We start from the raw sequence: 14,484 nt of genomic DNA on the forward strand, positions 1-14,484 counted from the left end.
ACCATTCAGGTTAGCGAGGTGCATGTAAAGCACATTTGGGTGAAGCACTCATCATTGCGGCAGACGCGCCCTGTGAATTCATGGGCGGCTCGAGCTTCGGATCAGGCATGACATTTCCGTGACCTCTTCGCATCTCCAGTACCTGACATACCTCTAAAACGCACTCAGCCGCTCCTGACCTGCAATACAGTGTATATACATCCCTATCTAGTAACTCCGCTTCTTCGCCGGCACGGTCTTACACTCCGCCTCATCCAGCGTCTGGAACTGTACATCTCTATACCCGATCCCCACCTCCTGTCCAATATCCCTCTGCCAACTCAGCGAATGCCGCATGAAATTTTTGTCATCCCGCTCGCCAAAGTCTTCTCGCGCGTGACTACCACGGCTCTCCTTGCGTTCCAGTGCGCTCTTAGCCGTTTGTGCCGCGCAAGTCAACAGGTTGCGCATCTCCAGCGTCTCGATGAGATCGGAGTTCCAGATCATAGACTTGTCTTTGACGACTAGATCGTTGTTGAAGGATTCTTCAACCTTGCTCAGATGTTGCAGGCCGGTGGCGAGGGATTCATGGGTGCGGAAGACGGCAACGTCCGTTTGCATGGCCTTTTGCATGTCGAGGCGCAGGTCGGCGGTGAGTTTGGTGCCCTCGCAATTGCGGAAATGTTCTAGGTCGATGAACCCGTTTAGGCCAGTGTCTTTGGTGACTTGGCCGCCGGTTCGGAAGATGGGCATGTCTTTCTCGTTATTCTCGGCAATGTGGGCAGCAGCTGCACGGCCGAAGACTACGATATCGAGGAGTGAGTTTGCTCCGAGGCGATTTGCGCCGTGGACGGAGACGCATGCTACTTCTCCCGCAGCGTAGAGGCCACCGACGGGCGTCTCAGATCCGGTTTTCCGATCGATGTCGAGGACTTGACCCTTCCAGTTGGTGGGTACACCTCCCATGCAATAGTGAACGGTTGGGATGACGGGTATCGGCTGCTTGGTTACGTCGACGCCAGAGAAGATGCTAGCAGTCTCACCGATACCCGGAAGTCGATCTCGCAGTACATCCTCGGGCAGGTGTGAGAGCTGTAGATGGATGTGGTCTTGATCACTGCATCGCGTCAGCTCGGCTTCAGCCAGGTAAGTACACACTTACGATCCACAGCCTCGGCCTTCCCTGATCTCCATGTTCATACTCCTGCTGACCACGTCTCGACTGGCCAAGTCTTTCGCCGTCGGTGCGTAGCGCTCCATGAATCGCTCGCCCTTGCCATTGAGTAAGAATCCGCCTTCGCCGCGGGCACCCTCTGAAATCAGGACGCCTGCGCCGTAAATGCCAGAAGGATGGAACTGGACGAATTCCATGTCTTGCATGGGCAGTCCAGCTCTGGCAGCCATAGCAAGACCATCGCCTGTTGACGTATGCGCTGATGTGGCCGAGAAGTATGCACGACCATAGCCACCTGTAGCTAAGATGGTATTCCGCGCAAATATTCTATGCAGCGTGCCTGTCTCCATGTCGATCGCCGTCAAGCCTATGCAGTTCTTCCCATCCATAATCAGATCAAGAGCAAACCACTCGATCAGGAATTGGCAGTCATGTTTCACCGCCTGGCCATATAGGGTATGCAGCATGGAGTGGCCGGTTCGGTCTGCCACACAGGCGGTCCTATAAGCCTGGCCGCCCTCGCCGTACTTCAGACTCTGGCCTCCAAGCGGGCGTTGGTAGATGAGGCCCTCTTCTGTTCTGCTGAATGGCATGCCGTACTCTTCCAGCTCACGCACTGCCCGAGGAGCCTCTCGGCACATGTAATGTATTGCATCCTGATCTCCGAGCCAATCACTGCCTTTGACCGTGTCGTACATGTGCCACCTCCAGTCATCCTCGGTCATATTGGCAAGAGCGGCATTGATGCCTCCTTGAGCAGCAACGGTATGAGATCGGGTGGGGAAGAGCTTGGTGACAACAGCGGTGTTCAGGCCGCTTTCTGCGAGTCCGACCGCCGCGCGCAGGCCTGCACCGCCTGCGCCAATGATGACGGCGTCATACTGATGGTCTATGACATCGAACTTGGAATTGTGGGCGGTGATAGAAGATGTGGTTGCTCGTCGGCGTTGATGCACGAACCGCGTGTGACGTTGATGCGCAGGTTGGGGAACGCCTCTCCAACTCCAGGGCGTGGCACTTCGAGAAGCTGGAGCTACCCCTGTCAGGACTCGAGCACCTGCAGATATCCACGGTGGAACAAGCCACTTCATGGCGACTGTCAGCTATTTTCTGGCCGCATCGACAACTAGGAAAAAGAGTAGTATCAAGGAGCAAAACGAAGGGCAAGATCGAGAAGATCTCGGAAATGTAAGTGTCATGAATTCGAGAAGGGATCCCCGCACCAGGTGGCATTCCGAGACGGTGCTCCCCGAGATTTCGAGAATGGCCGCGGTTTGGGGGCTTAGAGCCTCCGATGTTCGGCCTGACAGGCCGGGAAGAGACTGATGAATGACCCTGGATATCTTATCAGATGGTGTTGCTGTTGGACTGTCAGGCCAGCCAAGCCTGTCGCGCGAGAGTCTTCGTACTTGTACCTTAGAGGCTCCTACTTTGGCCTTCGTGCGAAGATGCCAGTACGCGCCAATTGCAGTGAAGTTCAAGCTTCCCCGAATGCCGGAGCATGACCAACAATGGAGTCCTTGACCGTGCCCCGCTGCTTCCTCTGCCTCCAATTCGCTATCCACTTGAGTCAGTCGAAACGTCCCGTCAGCGATTGGCTGCAGCTGGAAAAGCTTGCAGAAGGCTTGAGGGGCTTGTTGGCCATGGCGGCCAACGCCGCATTGGTTGCCCACGCACGCGCGATAGCTGTGCCGCGGAGTTCAGTACCTGTCCATTGAGCTCTTGCTGCTCCTATCAAGCGGCAGGGTCTGCTCTTTATAGTCTCTACCGCCCCTCATCGGACTTTTCAGGTCAGCAAGTCTCTTTCGCAACCGCCAACAGACTTGTGTAGACCATGTATCTTTCCTACGCACTAGCTGCTCTGGCAGCGACTGGACTGACCTCTGCTCAAGAGACCGTGCTAGGAGTCTATATTTTCTCTAGACATGGTGATCGTACCGCCAAATCCACCCCACCCGCCAATCTGACCGACCTGGGCTACTCGGAGGTCTTCACCAGCGGCACCTACTTCCGCAACCGCTACATCTCTTCCGATGCTAGCTCCCGCATCCATGGCATGAACAGCGACCTTGTCAAGCAATCCCAGATTATCGCCTCTGCCCCAGCGGACACCGTCCTACAGAACTCTGCCTTGGGTTTCCTTCAAGGTCTATATCCACCCGTCGGAAACACTCTTGGCAGCAACACCCTCCGCAATGGCACCACCGTCCAATCTCCCCTCAATGGCTACCAGTTGATCCCGCTGCAGACTGTCCAAACGGGCACCAACAGCGAGAACTCGGCCTGGCTGCAAGGCTCCACCAACTGCGCCAATGCCCAGATCAGCAGCAACAACTACTTCCAATCCCCTGAGTTCAACGCCACGTCCAGTGCTTCCCAGCCCCTCTACGACTCCGTCCAACCCATGGTCAACCGCACCTTCACTCCTTCCCAGACCAACTTCAAAAATGGCTACGTGATCTGGGATCTCCTCAACGTTGCCTCGATCCACAACGCCAGCGCCAACCTCGACGCCCTCACCCCCTCGGTCTTCAACCAACTCTTCCACCTCGCCAACACACACGAATGGAACCTAGCCTACAACGCCACCGACCCCATCCGCGCCATCACCGGCGCCATCCTCGCCGACCAAGTCGTCACCGCCCTCAACACCACCATCACCAGCGCCGGCAAATCCAAGCTCAACATCCAGTTCGGCGCCTACGCCGGCATGCTCTCCTTCTTCGGCCTGGCCAACCTCCCCGCCGCCAACCCAGACTTCACGGGCATTCCAGACTACGCCTCCACCCTGACGTGGGAGCTCGTCACCAACGCCACCGTCTCCGGCACCACCTTCCCCAGCACCGACGACATCAGCGTCCGCTTCCTCTTCCACAACGGCACCACCAGCAACACCTCCCAGCCAGTCGAGTACCCGCTCTTCGGCCAGTCGCGCTCGCCCCTGCCCTGGAACGACTTCGTCACCAGCATGGCCAGCTTCAGCATCAAGTCCCAGGCTGATTGGTGCAAGGCCTGCGGCAACAGCACGGGCGTCTGCTCGAGCGAGAGCCTCGATGGCAGCGGCGACGGCGGCTCGTCTGCTTCGGCCACCAGCAAGTCTGGCGGTGGTGGTGGTGGCGGCATCAGTAAGGCGGTGGCGGGCGTCATTGGCGCCATGGTCACGCTGGCGGTGATCCTGGGCGTGGAGTTGTTGATCATGTTGGTGGCTGGGTTGAGACTCGTGAGGAAGAAGAAGTTGCAGCGCCTGCAGAGCCCGGCTGGGTCGGCGGATGGTATTGGTCATGTCAAGGCTTGATACGTGTGTTGTGGCCGGCGGGTGTTTCCGCGCCCGCTAGGCTGTCGGAAAAGCTATGTATGTCTGTCTGGACCGTCGGACGCGGCGGTGTGGGTGTAGCAGGGGTTCAGCCTGCCTCTGTCTAGATATGGTACAGGTGGAGGGGAAAAGTTCCCGCGAAAAAACGCTCATCTTCAAGAAGACGAGAATTGTCTCCGGTCGGAGATTCTACTGATCAAATATCGAATAGTGTCTAGTTGTGAAGTACATGATTTTTCGAAAGCCAGCGCCTCGGCCACCGTATCTATACTGTATCATTGACGTCGACTTCCCGCAGTGTCCCTAGGCCATTACCCGTGCACCACCACCACCTCCTCCCAGACCTCCCACATCTCGCTCCCACCCCCGTACCCTTTCTTCCCTCTCCCATCCGGATTATTCAGCGGACCCACCTGCAACGGCATGCCATGTGCACACCTCGCCACCTTTCCCCTCTCTGCCCATGCATCTCCCTCCTTCCACCTAGACACAGGCGCCACACCCCTCCGCCGACTCAGCTTCATGACCCGTCGCACCACCCCATCTTCGTCCTCCTGCTTCTGATGTGCAGGCCCATCCAAGATCCAACAGCCATACACGCGCCTCCGGTCCTCAAGGGCGCTCATCGGCAGCACCTCTTCGGCCGACAGCACGGGCTTGAAGGGCGCGCGCCCCTCCTCGATCTCGACCAGGCGCGCGGCGATGCGTGCCGAGAACTCGCCTTGAAAGGGGCCTTCGATGCCGGCGTGGCGGAGCAGGTGGATGGCGCGCCGGCGCGAGATGGGGTCGCGGTATCGCCGGGCCGTGAAGTGGAGGGGGTGGATGATGCCAGGGAGGGGGGAGTAGGGGACTAGAGGGGAAGACGATGATGCGGTGGAGGAGGGGGTGGTGGGAGTTGAGGAGTGTAGATTGAGGACGTGCTCGGCGCAGCGGATGATTTCTTCGAATTGTGGGGCGTAGGCGTCGTAGCTGACTTGAGTCGGGGGCTTGACGTTGGAGACGGCGATGAAGGTGGTGAGGGTTTGGGCTTTGAGGATCCTGAAGTGGGATGTTTGGCGAGGTGAGGCTTGGGCGCGCGGAGCATCGAACAGCAGAGTGTAAGTGCGTAGCCAGCGCTTGATCCAGGCGACGAGGTAGTCCTGCTGTGTGACCAGCGTTGGAGGGAAGTCAATTCGCTCCTCCCATTCGGGCTCTAAAGCCTTGGCAATGAAATGCTGGCACCATTGTTGGAGGGCAGGGTGTCCTGAAGTGAGGTCTTCTACGGAGGCTGGGTACAGCATTTCGTTGGTTACTGGCAAAGGCGCAAACCGAGGACTTCTGCCCCACGCGAACATGGAGATGTGGTAATCTACACTGAACGCGACGTCGTGAGCCGAGCCAGGACTTTCGACCAAGCCGTTAGGAGGCAGCGGGCCTATCGATGTGGGATAGGTTGGCTCGGGGGACGTGCCGCCCCCGAGATTGATCATCGTGAATGCACCCAGGATGTGACTCAGTGCGTCGATTGGCCTATGCTGGATGCTCTCGGCGGCAGCTAGCAGCATAGCAGACACCAGTAACGGCAGAGTATCGGGCTCTGGGCGTTGAAGCTCTTCCTGTACCTGTCTAAGCGCATTTAGGTATAGCTTGGTAACGAGCTGGTTCTGCTCGTGATCGTTCCGGCGCAGAACACACTTGTCATAAGCGGCTCCAAGGACTCCAGCGGCAGCGTTGACATAGCTCCTAGTAGCCGCGAGTTGTGGGAGCAGCACGGAAGAGAACTCCGCACCTGCCTTATTGTGGAGCTGATGGGGATCAAGCGCGAAGAAAGCCAGAGTCAACCGGGCCATCGTCTGCTGTTCGGGTTGCTGGCTGGGAGTACTGCCGATTGGCTCGATAATGGACGAGTGCTGTTGGGGGACAAGAACCTTGATTCGCGGTACCCGAGCGTAGCCAGCACAGGATCGTCCAGACCTCAAGCATCTTTGGCATGCTGGAAGGCTCTCGTCGCATTTGACTTTGCGCTGTCTGAGATTGGGTCAATTTGCCAGACTGTGCTCAGGATACTGGTTTACTGACCTGCAGGTCCTACAGCCGTACTTCGACTGCTTCTGATCGAGGATCCGAACTCGTTTGAGTGCGGTATTTCCGATATCGTGCCTCGCAACCTGAGTCATGGTGCTGAATCCACGAAGATGTGCCGCAAAGACCGACGCATCCCCTAGTCAAGGGTTTACGGGTGGCGGGCGGCCGACTCTATAGACAAGGTGAACTGACCAACGGTCGTGTAGAGATGTTTCTCTGGCATACCGTCTTGTATCTGACACATCGCTTGGAGAGATTGTTAATGCGGTTGAGGCTGGTGGCTGCCTTGCCAAGCTCCCCATCCACACAAGCTTTCTTAGACTCGGTGTTCAGCTTGGCGTTACCCACGTGTTCGATACCCTGTTCTTTGCTGCCTAGACCAATCTATCTTTGAATCGACCCATCACACCAACGTCTGCATTCGTCTCGTATGTGTGACGCCGGCGGCTTTCCCGAGCCCGCTCTCCCTCAGTCGCACGTGTTGATTCATCTAGCCGTACCGAGAGGATCTGTATTACTGGTTGCAGCACGGAAGTCGTTATTCCCTCACTCCAGTCCCTTTCTCGGGCTATGATCGAGCGCAATCCTGGAAGCATACAGGACCATGTGTGTGTGGGCCGCGCAACACTCATACGAGGGAGGTGAAGCTTCAAATCTGATCCCACTAACCTCTCTTGTCTTCAGTTCGGGTTCCCGCCCAGCTCTGGACTAGGAATGGCGCGGCTGTCCTTTCCTCGCGTATCAGTACGGCTCGACGTATCGAAGCCATTTTCCACCAGTCGCGGCTGCGGATATCTGATGCCTGAAGGAAGACATGAGCGTCCGTATAAATAACACGACGACCCGAGCCACCATTCGTGCGTGCTGGCTTCTGTTAAGAGTCATAACCGTCCATTCCACCTGTTCTCTGATCTGGCTTCATCCCTTGGCTGCCGCATCTTGTCTCACAACATTCGAAAGCCACCCTCCTCTTCGTCTATTGTGCGTCGTCCAAGCTATCACCAGATACCATGACGGACAGCAGCTCCGTTCCACTACAGCCTCCCCCTAACTGCGCAGAACATCCCGAATGCTTGGAAGATTGGGGCTATTTGAATTACCTTCCTAGTGTCGCGGCCAACGCTGTGTTTGTGGTCCTCTTCGCCCTTGGCCTCGTCACTCAGGGCGTCCTGGCCTTCCGCCACCGCACTTGGGGCTTTTCGATAGCTATGCTGATCGGCACGATTCTGGAAGTTATTGGCTACGGCGGACGCATCGGACTGCACTACGATGTCTTCATCGACACGTGGTTCATCATGTATCTCTGTTGCTTGACTATCGCTCCAGCTCTATTCAGCGCCGCCGTATACCTCTCGCTTTCGCGCATCCTCGCGATCTGCGGGGAGACACTCAGCTTTCTCAAAGGCCGCAGCATCACGCTCATTTTCATTTCATGTGACTTTATCTCACTGGTGCTCCAAGCCGCCGGCGGTGCCATAGCCTCGACAGCCATGTCCAGCGCGACCCGCGACATGGGCGTGAACATAATGATTGCTGGCTTGAGCTCGCAAGTTGCCGCGACAACCGCCTTCTCATTGCTGTGTCTACAAATCATGTGGAACACTCGCAGGCATCCAGAGCGCGTCAAGGTCAATTCCGAGGGGTTCAGACGAGGAAAAGGCTTCCGTGGTTTCATCTGGGGTATGAATGAACATCTGTCTGCCTTGCCCTTACGCCCCTTTTGCCTTCCCTTTCCAGCCCCCTCTAAGGTGAGCCGATCTGCATGCTAATACACATGACTCACAACCAGCCATCGCCATCGCCACCGTCACGATCCTAATACGCTGCTCCTTCCGCGTCGCTGAACTCAGTGAGGGATTCAAGGGAAAGGTTGCGAACGACGAACCGCTATTCATCGTCTTCGAGAGCGTCATGATGGTCATCTGTGTCTGTGTACTGACGATTGCACACCCAGGCTTGACGCTGGGTGCCCGCTGGAACACGGGCGAGTTTCACTGGCGGCTGAAGCGCTACCAGCGAGAGGAGAAATATCACAATCATCAAAGGAGAGCCCCAGCGGAAGGCACAGCAAAGAGCAAGGACTTCCCAAGTGGGACTTCTTCGGAGCACGGCGGGACGAGCAAGGAAGGCATCGCGGTGGGGGAAGCCGGCGGGTTGGCTTGAGGGGATGTCGGCGCGATAGTGTATGCCGGACAACTCAGCTGACGGAGTGCATCTCAGTGCTCCAGCCGCAGTTGTCTTTGAGCTTGGTTCTAACACATTCGGAGGCCGCAACGAGTTCGAAACTGGAGTCGGTCAGCAGCAGCGCTTATGGTATGAAGCTTGCAGAAGCCATTCGCAATTATATTCAGTTCGAGGTGCCAGGCACATAGGGGATAGCAAAGCGGCTGACCTCTCTCTGCCAGCACAGTGCAGCATACTACGCAGATAATAGAAATCTACTGTGCCCAACTTCAACGGCGCCGACAAGAAGTGCGGCCTGATTGCCTGCCCTCAACCTTCCCCTCATGGGGGCACCATGCCAAGGCTCTAATCCGGGGTCGAGACCAAGGTAGACCATGTCACGCGATCAGCCGGGCTTCCTCCGACTCTGTGCTCTCCATCAGTCAGTCCACTGTCAGCACATCAGCTACCAACGAAACTCTTCAAACAGCGTCCATGGATGACACTGACTTGTCGAGAAGTCCAGAGTCGGAGATCCCGACCTCACCCATCTCGCCCGTATTCTCCCGTGGGGGTCATATCACCGACAAAGAGCTTATACTCCGATTCAAGCTGGTCGATGCACAGCGACATCGTGGAAAGATCACTCAATCACGCTATGAAGCTAAGTGTCAGGCTTTGCTACGATTGTCTAGCAATGAGGAGCTTCTGACGCGTGTTCATATACACGATGCAAGCCTCGCTCAAGGCAAGATCGACCAGGTGGGCTACGACAAGCGGTTGCGCTTCTTGATTGACAGACTCAGCGAGCCAGGCTCGCTCGCGGAAGATGATGAACAACACGAAATGGATCTCAAAGTTGAAGAGGCTCTCGATAAGAAGAGTCGCCGACTCTACGACGACCCTCGACTGCCGAAAGACTCTGCCAAGTCCTCATCTCCTGAGCAGAGAAGTCCCGAAGAAGAAAAGTTCTTCGCATCCGACGCTGAGCAAGGATGGACGTTCAAAAGTGACCGAGCAACACGCACTCGGTCGGCTGAATCGGGTCTGCCACAACCAAAGGCATATGCATCCGAAGACAGCGGTGCATCACTATACGGCGGCTATGATGCTCAGTACTCCTACGGCAGTTCCCCAGCAAGTCACAGCTATGGCTCGGACGTCGATCCACCTGATGATGATGATGGCTGGCGGGTGAATATTGCCTCCATGGAACCCAGAGGAGATGTGGAGCGTCCCGTCCGCGCCGCTACAAGCCGGTAGCCATGTTTCTGATTAGAAGTTGCCTCACTAAGGCGACCACTTCCACTGTAACCGACTTCAGGGAAAGCTTTGTCTACACTTCTCGATTCAACCGCTACCCTGTTAGACCATCCACGTGGCACCAGAAGATTTCATGTCGTCGGCCACGCATCCCTGCCAATCGAGGGACTTGTGCCCGTACCTGAAACTCTCATTTAGGTCCTGACCCGTCTGGTTGGGGCTGCTGCCCTCGTATTGGGTAACAGCTCGGCTCCCCGCTTTCTGTCCTCCTAAACCCAAGCCACACCGCCTCTCAATTACTCACTGCTTACAGTCACGCGACTTGATGCTATTACCGCTGTCGTCGTCATCATGTTAATGCCGTGTGGCTTCAACTGTTGGAATACAGTGGCTGCCGTTTCACATCGCTTTCTCAGCGGCAATTCAACTCCTGCAACCTCACAGCTCGACCATTACACAGAAACCCATTTCTGTACCGCACCACAATATCGCCACAGGTACTGCACCTCAATATCCTTACTCATAACGAACGGATACAAGAACCCGCCGAGAACCATGGGCGACTTTGTCTCCCGAGCCACACGTGCGTTGTTCTTCTTACCGCCTATACGGGAGCGGCCTCCTCCTGGCCAACGCCTCAAATACTCGAATGACGGCCATTCGCACCATGTCAGGGGCGATTCGAAGACCAGCGGCTCCAACACCCGCAACAGCACCAACTCCAGCAGTAATGCCAGCGCGCGCAAAAGCAGCACCACCGGCACCGACGGCCGTACTAGCACTCCGACTCGTGACAGCGCTGGCTCTCGCAGCAGCGGCAGCGGCAGCACCAGGAAAAGCAGCGGTAGCAGAAAGGGTAACACCAATGGCCCCAAAAGCTCTGCCAGCAACCAGACCAGGTCATCGCCATCCGTTCATCCAATGGAACAAGTGGCGCCCAAGTCTAACGGCCAAGGACCTACGATGGCCACATACGGCGACGAAGCCTTTACTGGCGTTGTTAGGAGATGACGCCGGGGTCTATGGAGTGCCAATATTGCATTGCAGGGGTCGTGAACCCGGCTCAGAAGCTTTTCGCTGGCTGAAGGAGGCCTTATAGTAGGAGTATCAATCACGTGATTGTCGCTTCTGATGCATGAACATATCGTATCCTGGAGTTGCTGCCTGCATGTATCACGTGAACCAAGACTTGCCTTACATGCGACGCCTGACTCCTCCATCGATCTTGCCGACCTAGTTCGAGTCAAGATATATGATGACTTTCTGACGCATCTGCAAATTGCATGACTGTGGTGAAGTGTTGATCCTCTCCTCCACTTCCGCCACATTTTACTGGACTATCTGGTTGAGTAAGCGGCCAATTTCAAAGCCTTAAATATCCGCCTTGGCTCGAGTACCTTGCCCAAGGATGAAACACCAAGATTACCGATACCACCAGCTAGACGACTCCGCGGATCAAATACGTTTGATCAGCATCCTCCCGAAACAGAGTAGGAAGAGACTGTGCCTCGAGTTAGGGACCGTATCGATCACCGAAGTACAAGGTCAATACGAGGCTGTATCATACACTTGGGGGTTTCAATCGCCGGAGCGCAATATCAACATAAATGGCAAAACGTTGAGACTACGCGACAACATATGGCGCTGTTTAAAACACATACGTGACCATGACCTGACAAAATCGAGACTCTGGATCGACAGTATTTGCATCAATCAGCATGATGATTACGAGAAGAGCCAGCAGGTTGCAAAAATGGGCCGAATCTTCACACGTGCATCCCGGGTTCTGATCTGGCTTGGGTCAACAAGTCTGCAGACATATCTTCCCCCTTCAGCATCTGACTCTTCAGACGATAGAATCGAAAAACTCCCTCCACATGATTTTGATGCCTGGCTCAACTTCCTAGGCCGATCAGACCCTAGGTCTAGGTCCCTGGAGAATCAAATTATGAGCATCGTATACAATCCGTATTGGGAAAGACTCTGGATTATCCAGGAGGTTGCACTGGCCCAAGATCTATGCCTTATCTTCGGCGAAGCCCTACTAGGAAAGGACTACATCTCTACAATCTACATGACCGCTCGCGACAACTCCAAACCAGGATACCATTCCTGGATGACCAGACAAAAAGATCCTATGATCGTCTACTCTGGAACGCACATACTGGACCACCATCCCATGATACATAGTAGGTCGCGGACTCAGTATTATGATGGTTCCAGAGAGTCTTTTCGTGAACTCATCAAATCGTTCCACAGCCATCATTGTACCGATCCCCGAGATTACGTCTTTGGTCTTGTTGGTCTCCTCGACCCTCCTCCACGGTTCCAGGTCGACTACTCGTCCAGTTGCGACAATGTTGCGGCTCACGCACTGCACTATCTACAAGAAGAAGAAGCAACGAACAATCCCCAGTACCGCGTAGGCTTGGATATCACCGCCGCAGCTGCATTACTACAAGCTCTGACTGTAACGTCCAGTACATACTCGAAGTTCGAACAAGAGCTGTCCACCAGTAAAGCCGAATGGTTGCAAGCAAGAGGGTTCAGGTTCTCTTTCAAGCGTTTCATTGTGCTCTATGCAGAGGACAGCATCCGGAATATCGAGGTGTGCACCAATACAGTTGATCGGAACAGACCAGGAGCCTCGAGAGGAGACCTACAACAGTCACAAAGCCAAGCCTCGTGGCAGGTAAAGCTACTGAATGGCTCTATCAAGCAGTTCGTTCCAGTTCGAGACACGAATGAGCTGCACGAGACTGACAATGTTGTGGTTTTGTGCTGGCTTGCTCTGTCACCAGCTGTCGTTGCGCGCAAAAGCCTTCACAACAGCCACAAAATCGAGATCGCGCATTTTATATGGCCGCACATGACTACTCAGCCCGACGATCAAGGACCATGGACCGAGCTTGAGATGCCGACGAGGGTTAAATCTGCTCTACAACGAGAAATCAATGCTTGTGGCATCGACTGGAACGACCTCTTCTCGGAGAATCCGGCCAATACTTTTGTGCATCTTTCCACTCTCGAGGTCGTGTCTTTATGCGAGATGATCATTCCTGTAAACTTCCGGCGACCGTGAGTGTTGGACTGGCTCTCAGAGATAGGACATTCTCAGACTCACCCAGGCCATCAACCCAGACTGGGAATTTACCACGTCCTTCTGGCGAGTTGACAAGATCTGTAAACTTTTGCCGTAACAGCCGACAACCCGGAGGTCTGCTTCCAACCAGACTTCCCCTAAGCGAAAGAACAGTGGCTTGCGTACCGAATCAAGCCCAAAGTCAAGAGTGACTTTCTCCAATCGTCACAGTGCATAAGGATACAAACCTCTGACCACCGACTCCCGACGCCGTAGACAGGCAAACCAACCAAATTTTGCGGGGTTATAACCTCGTATTTTGCCCCGGTCACTCCCCGCTGTTCATGCTGGGATTTCACCACCTTCAACAGCTTTTTGCCGTGCTTGCAGCTGCAAAACCGCAGATCCCCTGCGAGGAAACGGCATAGTCACCCCAATCGATTTCTGAAATGAGGCATCTTCGTAGTTCTCAAAGCAGAAAGATCGTGCCCCTCACCTTCTGCTTTCGGTTCGATCTTTTTGACGTCTGCATACACCCCGCATGGTCTGCTGCATTGCCAAGGGTGCTTTAGTTAGCGGGGGTACAGCCAGCCACATTGCAATCCATCAGGAGGAGTTGAGCTACCGGGCAGCAGCAGCAGCAGCAGCAGCAGCAGCAATTTTGCACTCGCAGTGCCTCAGAGCCGTAACATGTGGTGGTCGCCTCTGCGGACTCGACGCGACCGGCAGCGGTCCAGCGCTCAGCAGTCGGGCACCTGGGAAGACCACCCTCGTTGCCTAAGGTACAGAAGATCTCGTACCCGAATTGTCCGTCCCAAGCTCATGCACAAAGTGCAGCGGCGTTCGAATTGCAGATCTTCGGAAAAGGCAAACGCCACCGCCATCTACTGGCTACCGGCTCTCTCTGACTCCGTGCGCTTCGGATCGCACTACTCTGTCCTAGGTCCAGAATTAGGGCAGATCTTCTCGAATGTGGATCGTTTTTGGCTACTGGCTGCTGGCATCGCTTGCCAGAACTCATAACTGGGGGTACAGCATGTACTAAGGTACACTCTCAAACTCCGGCTCGGCAGTGAGTGGACAAAGGTGCAGTTCGTAAATCTGCTGATATTGGGATCGCCATTCCGGCGATTGTAACTGCTTGATTGCCAATGGCTTGTGCGGATAGAAAAGGCAATACTTCACACCAATACATCTTGGGCTCAAACAATGAGCGATCAAATCTTTGGCAGTATCGTAGATCTCTGGGAGTAGTGCTCGACTGCTGCGATGGCTTGCTTCTGCGCGACTGGGCGAGAGGTAGGGCGCCATGATATATCCCTACCATGCTCCACGCATCCATGCTCCTTGTAGCTATGCAGCCGTTCATGTTTGATACCTCTACCCTAGCGGACAGGTGTACCAACAAGCTTGGTAAAGCGTGCATTCCTATAGTTCGACCGCCGC

General features: G+C 55.2%; 7 protein-coding genes across 7 annotated transcripts; 5 read left to right on the forward strand and 2 right to left on the reverse strand.

Annotated features, from left to right (window-relative positions):
* Positions 1 to 207: 207 nt before the first annotated feature.
* On the reverse strand, positions 208 to 2,244 carry HMPREF1541_10225 (succinate dehydrogenase, flavoprotein subunit; the record flags this gene model as incomplete). The annotated part of the gene is made up of 2 exons (XM_008714896.1): positions 208 to 1,096; positions 1,142 to 2,244. 2 exons carry the CDS (start codon positions 2,242 to 2,244, stop codon positions 208 to 210), a joined length of 1,992 nt encoding a protein of 663 aa, XP_008713118.1.
* A 743-nt stretch (positions 2,245 to 2,987) lies between these two features.
* Positions 2,988 to 4,448, forward strand: HMPREF1541_10226 (uncharacterized protein; the record flags this gene model as incomplete). Its single annotated transcript, XM_008714897.1, has 1 exon — positions 2,988 to 4,448. One exon carries the CDS (start codon positions 2,988 to 2,990, stop codon positions 4,446 to 4,448), a length of 1,461 nt encoding a protein of 486 aa, XP_008713119.1.
* Positions 4,449 to 4,777: 329 nt separating this feature from the next.
* On the reverse strand, positions 4,778 to 6,622 carry HMPREF1541_10227 (uncharacterized protein; the record flags this gene model as incomplete). The annotated part of the gene is made up of 2 exons (XM_008714898.1): positions 4,778 to 6,473; positions 6,525 to 6,622. The coding sequence occupies 2 exons, from the start codon at positions 6,620 to 6,622 to the stop codon at positions 4,778 to 4,780; spliced, it is 1,794 nt and encodes a 597-aa protein (XP_008713120.1).
* Positions 6,623 to 7,540: 918 nt separating this feature from the next.
* On the forward strand, positions 7,541 to 8,693 carry HMPREF1541_10228 (uncharacterized protein; the record flags this gene model as incomplete). Its single annotated transcript, XM_008714899.1, has 2 exons — positions 7,541 to 8,210; positions 8,320 to 8,693. 2 exons carry the CDS (start codon positions 7,541 to 7,543, stop codon positions 8,691 to 8,693), a joined length of 1,044 nt encoding a protein of 347 aa, XP_008713121.1.
* A 495-nt stretch (positions 8,694 to 9,188) lies between these two features.
* HMPREF1541_10229 (uncharacterized protein) lies at positions 9,189 to 9,956 on the forward strand (the record flags this gene model as incomplete). The annotated part of the gene is made up of 1 exon (XM_008714900.1): positions 9,189 to 9,956. One exon carries the CDS (start codon positions 9,189 to 9,191, stop codon positions 9,954 to 9,956), a length of 768 nt encoding a protein of 255 aa, XP_008713122.1.
* A 555-nt stretch (positions 9,957 to 10,511) lies between these two features.
* Positions 10,512 to 10,967, forward strand: HMPREF1541_10230 (uncharacterized protein; the record flags this gene model as incomplete). The annotated part of the gene is made up of 1 exon (XM_008714901.1): positions 10,512 to 10,967. The coding sequence occupies one exon, from the start codon at positions 10,512 to 10,514 to the stop codon at positions 10,965 to 10,967; it is 456 nt and encodes a 151-aa protein (XP_008713123.1).
* Positions 10,968 to 11,364: 397 nt separating this feature from the next.
* HMPREF1541_10231 (uncharacterized protein) lies at positions 11,365 to 13,038 on the forward strand (the record flags this gene model as incomplete). Its single annotated transcript, XM_008714902.1, has 1 exon — positions 11,365 to 13,038. The coding sequence occupies one exon, from the start codon at positions 11,365 to 11,367 to the stop codon at positions 13,036 to 13,038; it is 1,674 nt and encodes a 557-aa protein (XP_008713124.1).
* Positions 13,039 to 14,484: the final 1,446 nt, after the last annotated feature.

The sequence above is a fragment of the Cyphellophora europaea genome (assembly GCF_000365145.1).
Source record: "Cyphellophora europaea CBS 101466 unplaced genomic scaffold supercont1.12, whole genome shotgun sequence".
NCBI classification, from domain to species: domain Eukaryota; kingdom Fungi; phylum Ascomycota; class Eurotiomycetes; order Chaetothyriales; family Cyphellophoraceae; genus Cyphellophora; species Cyphellophora europaea.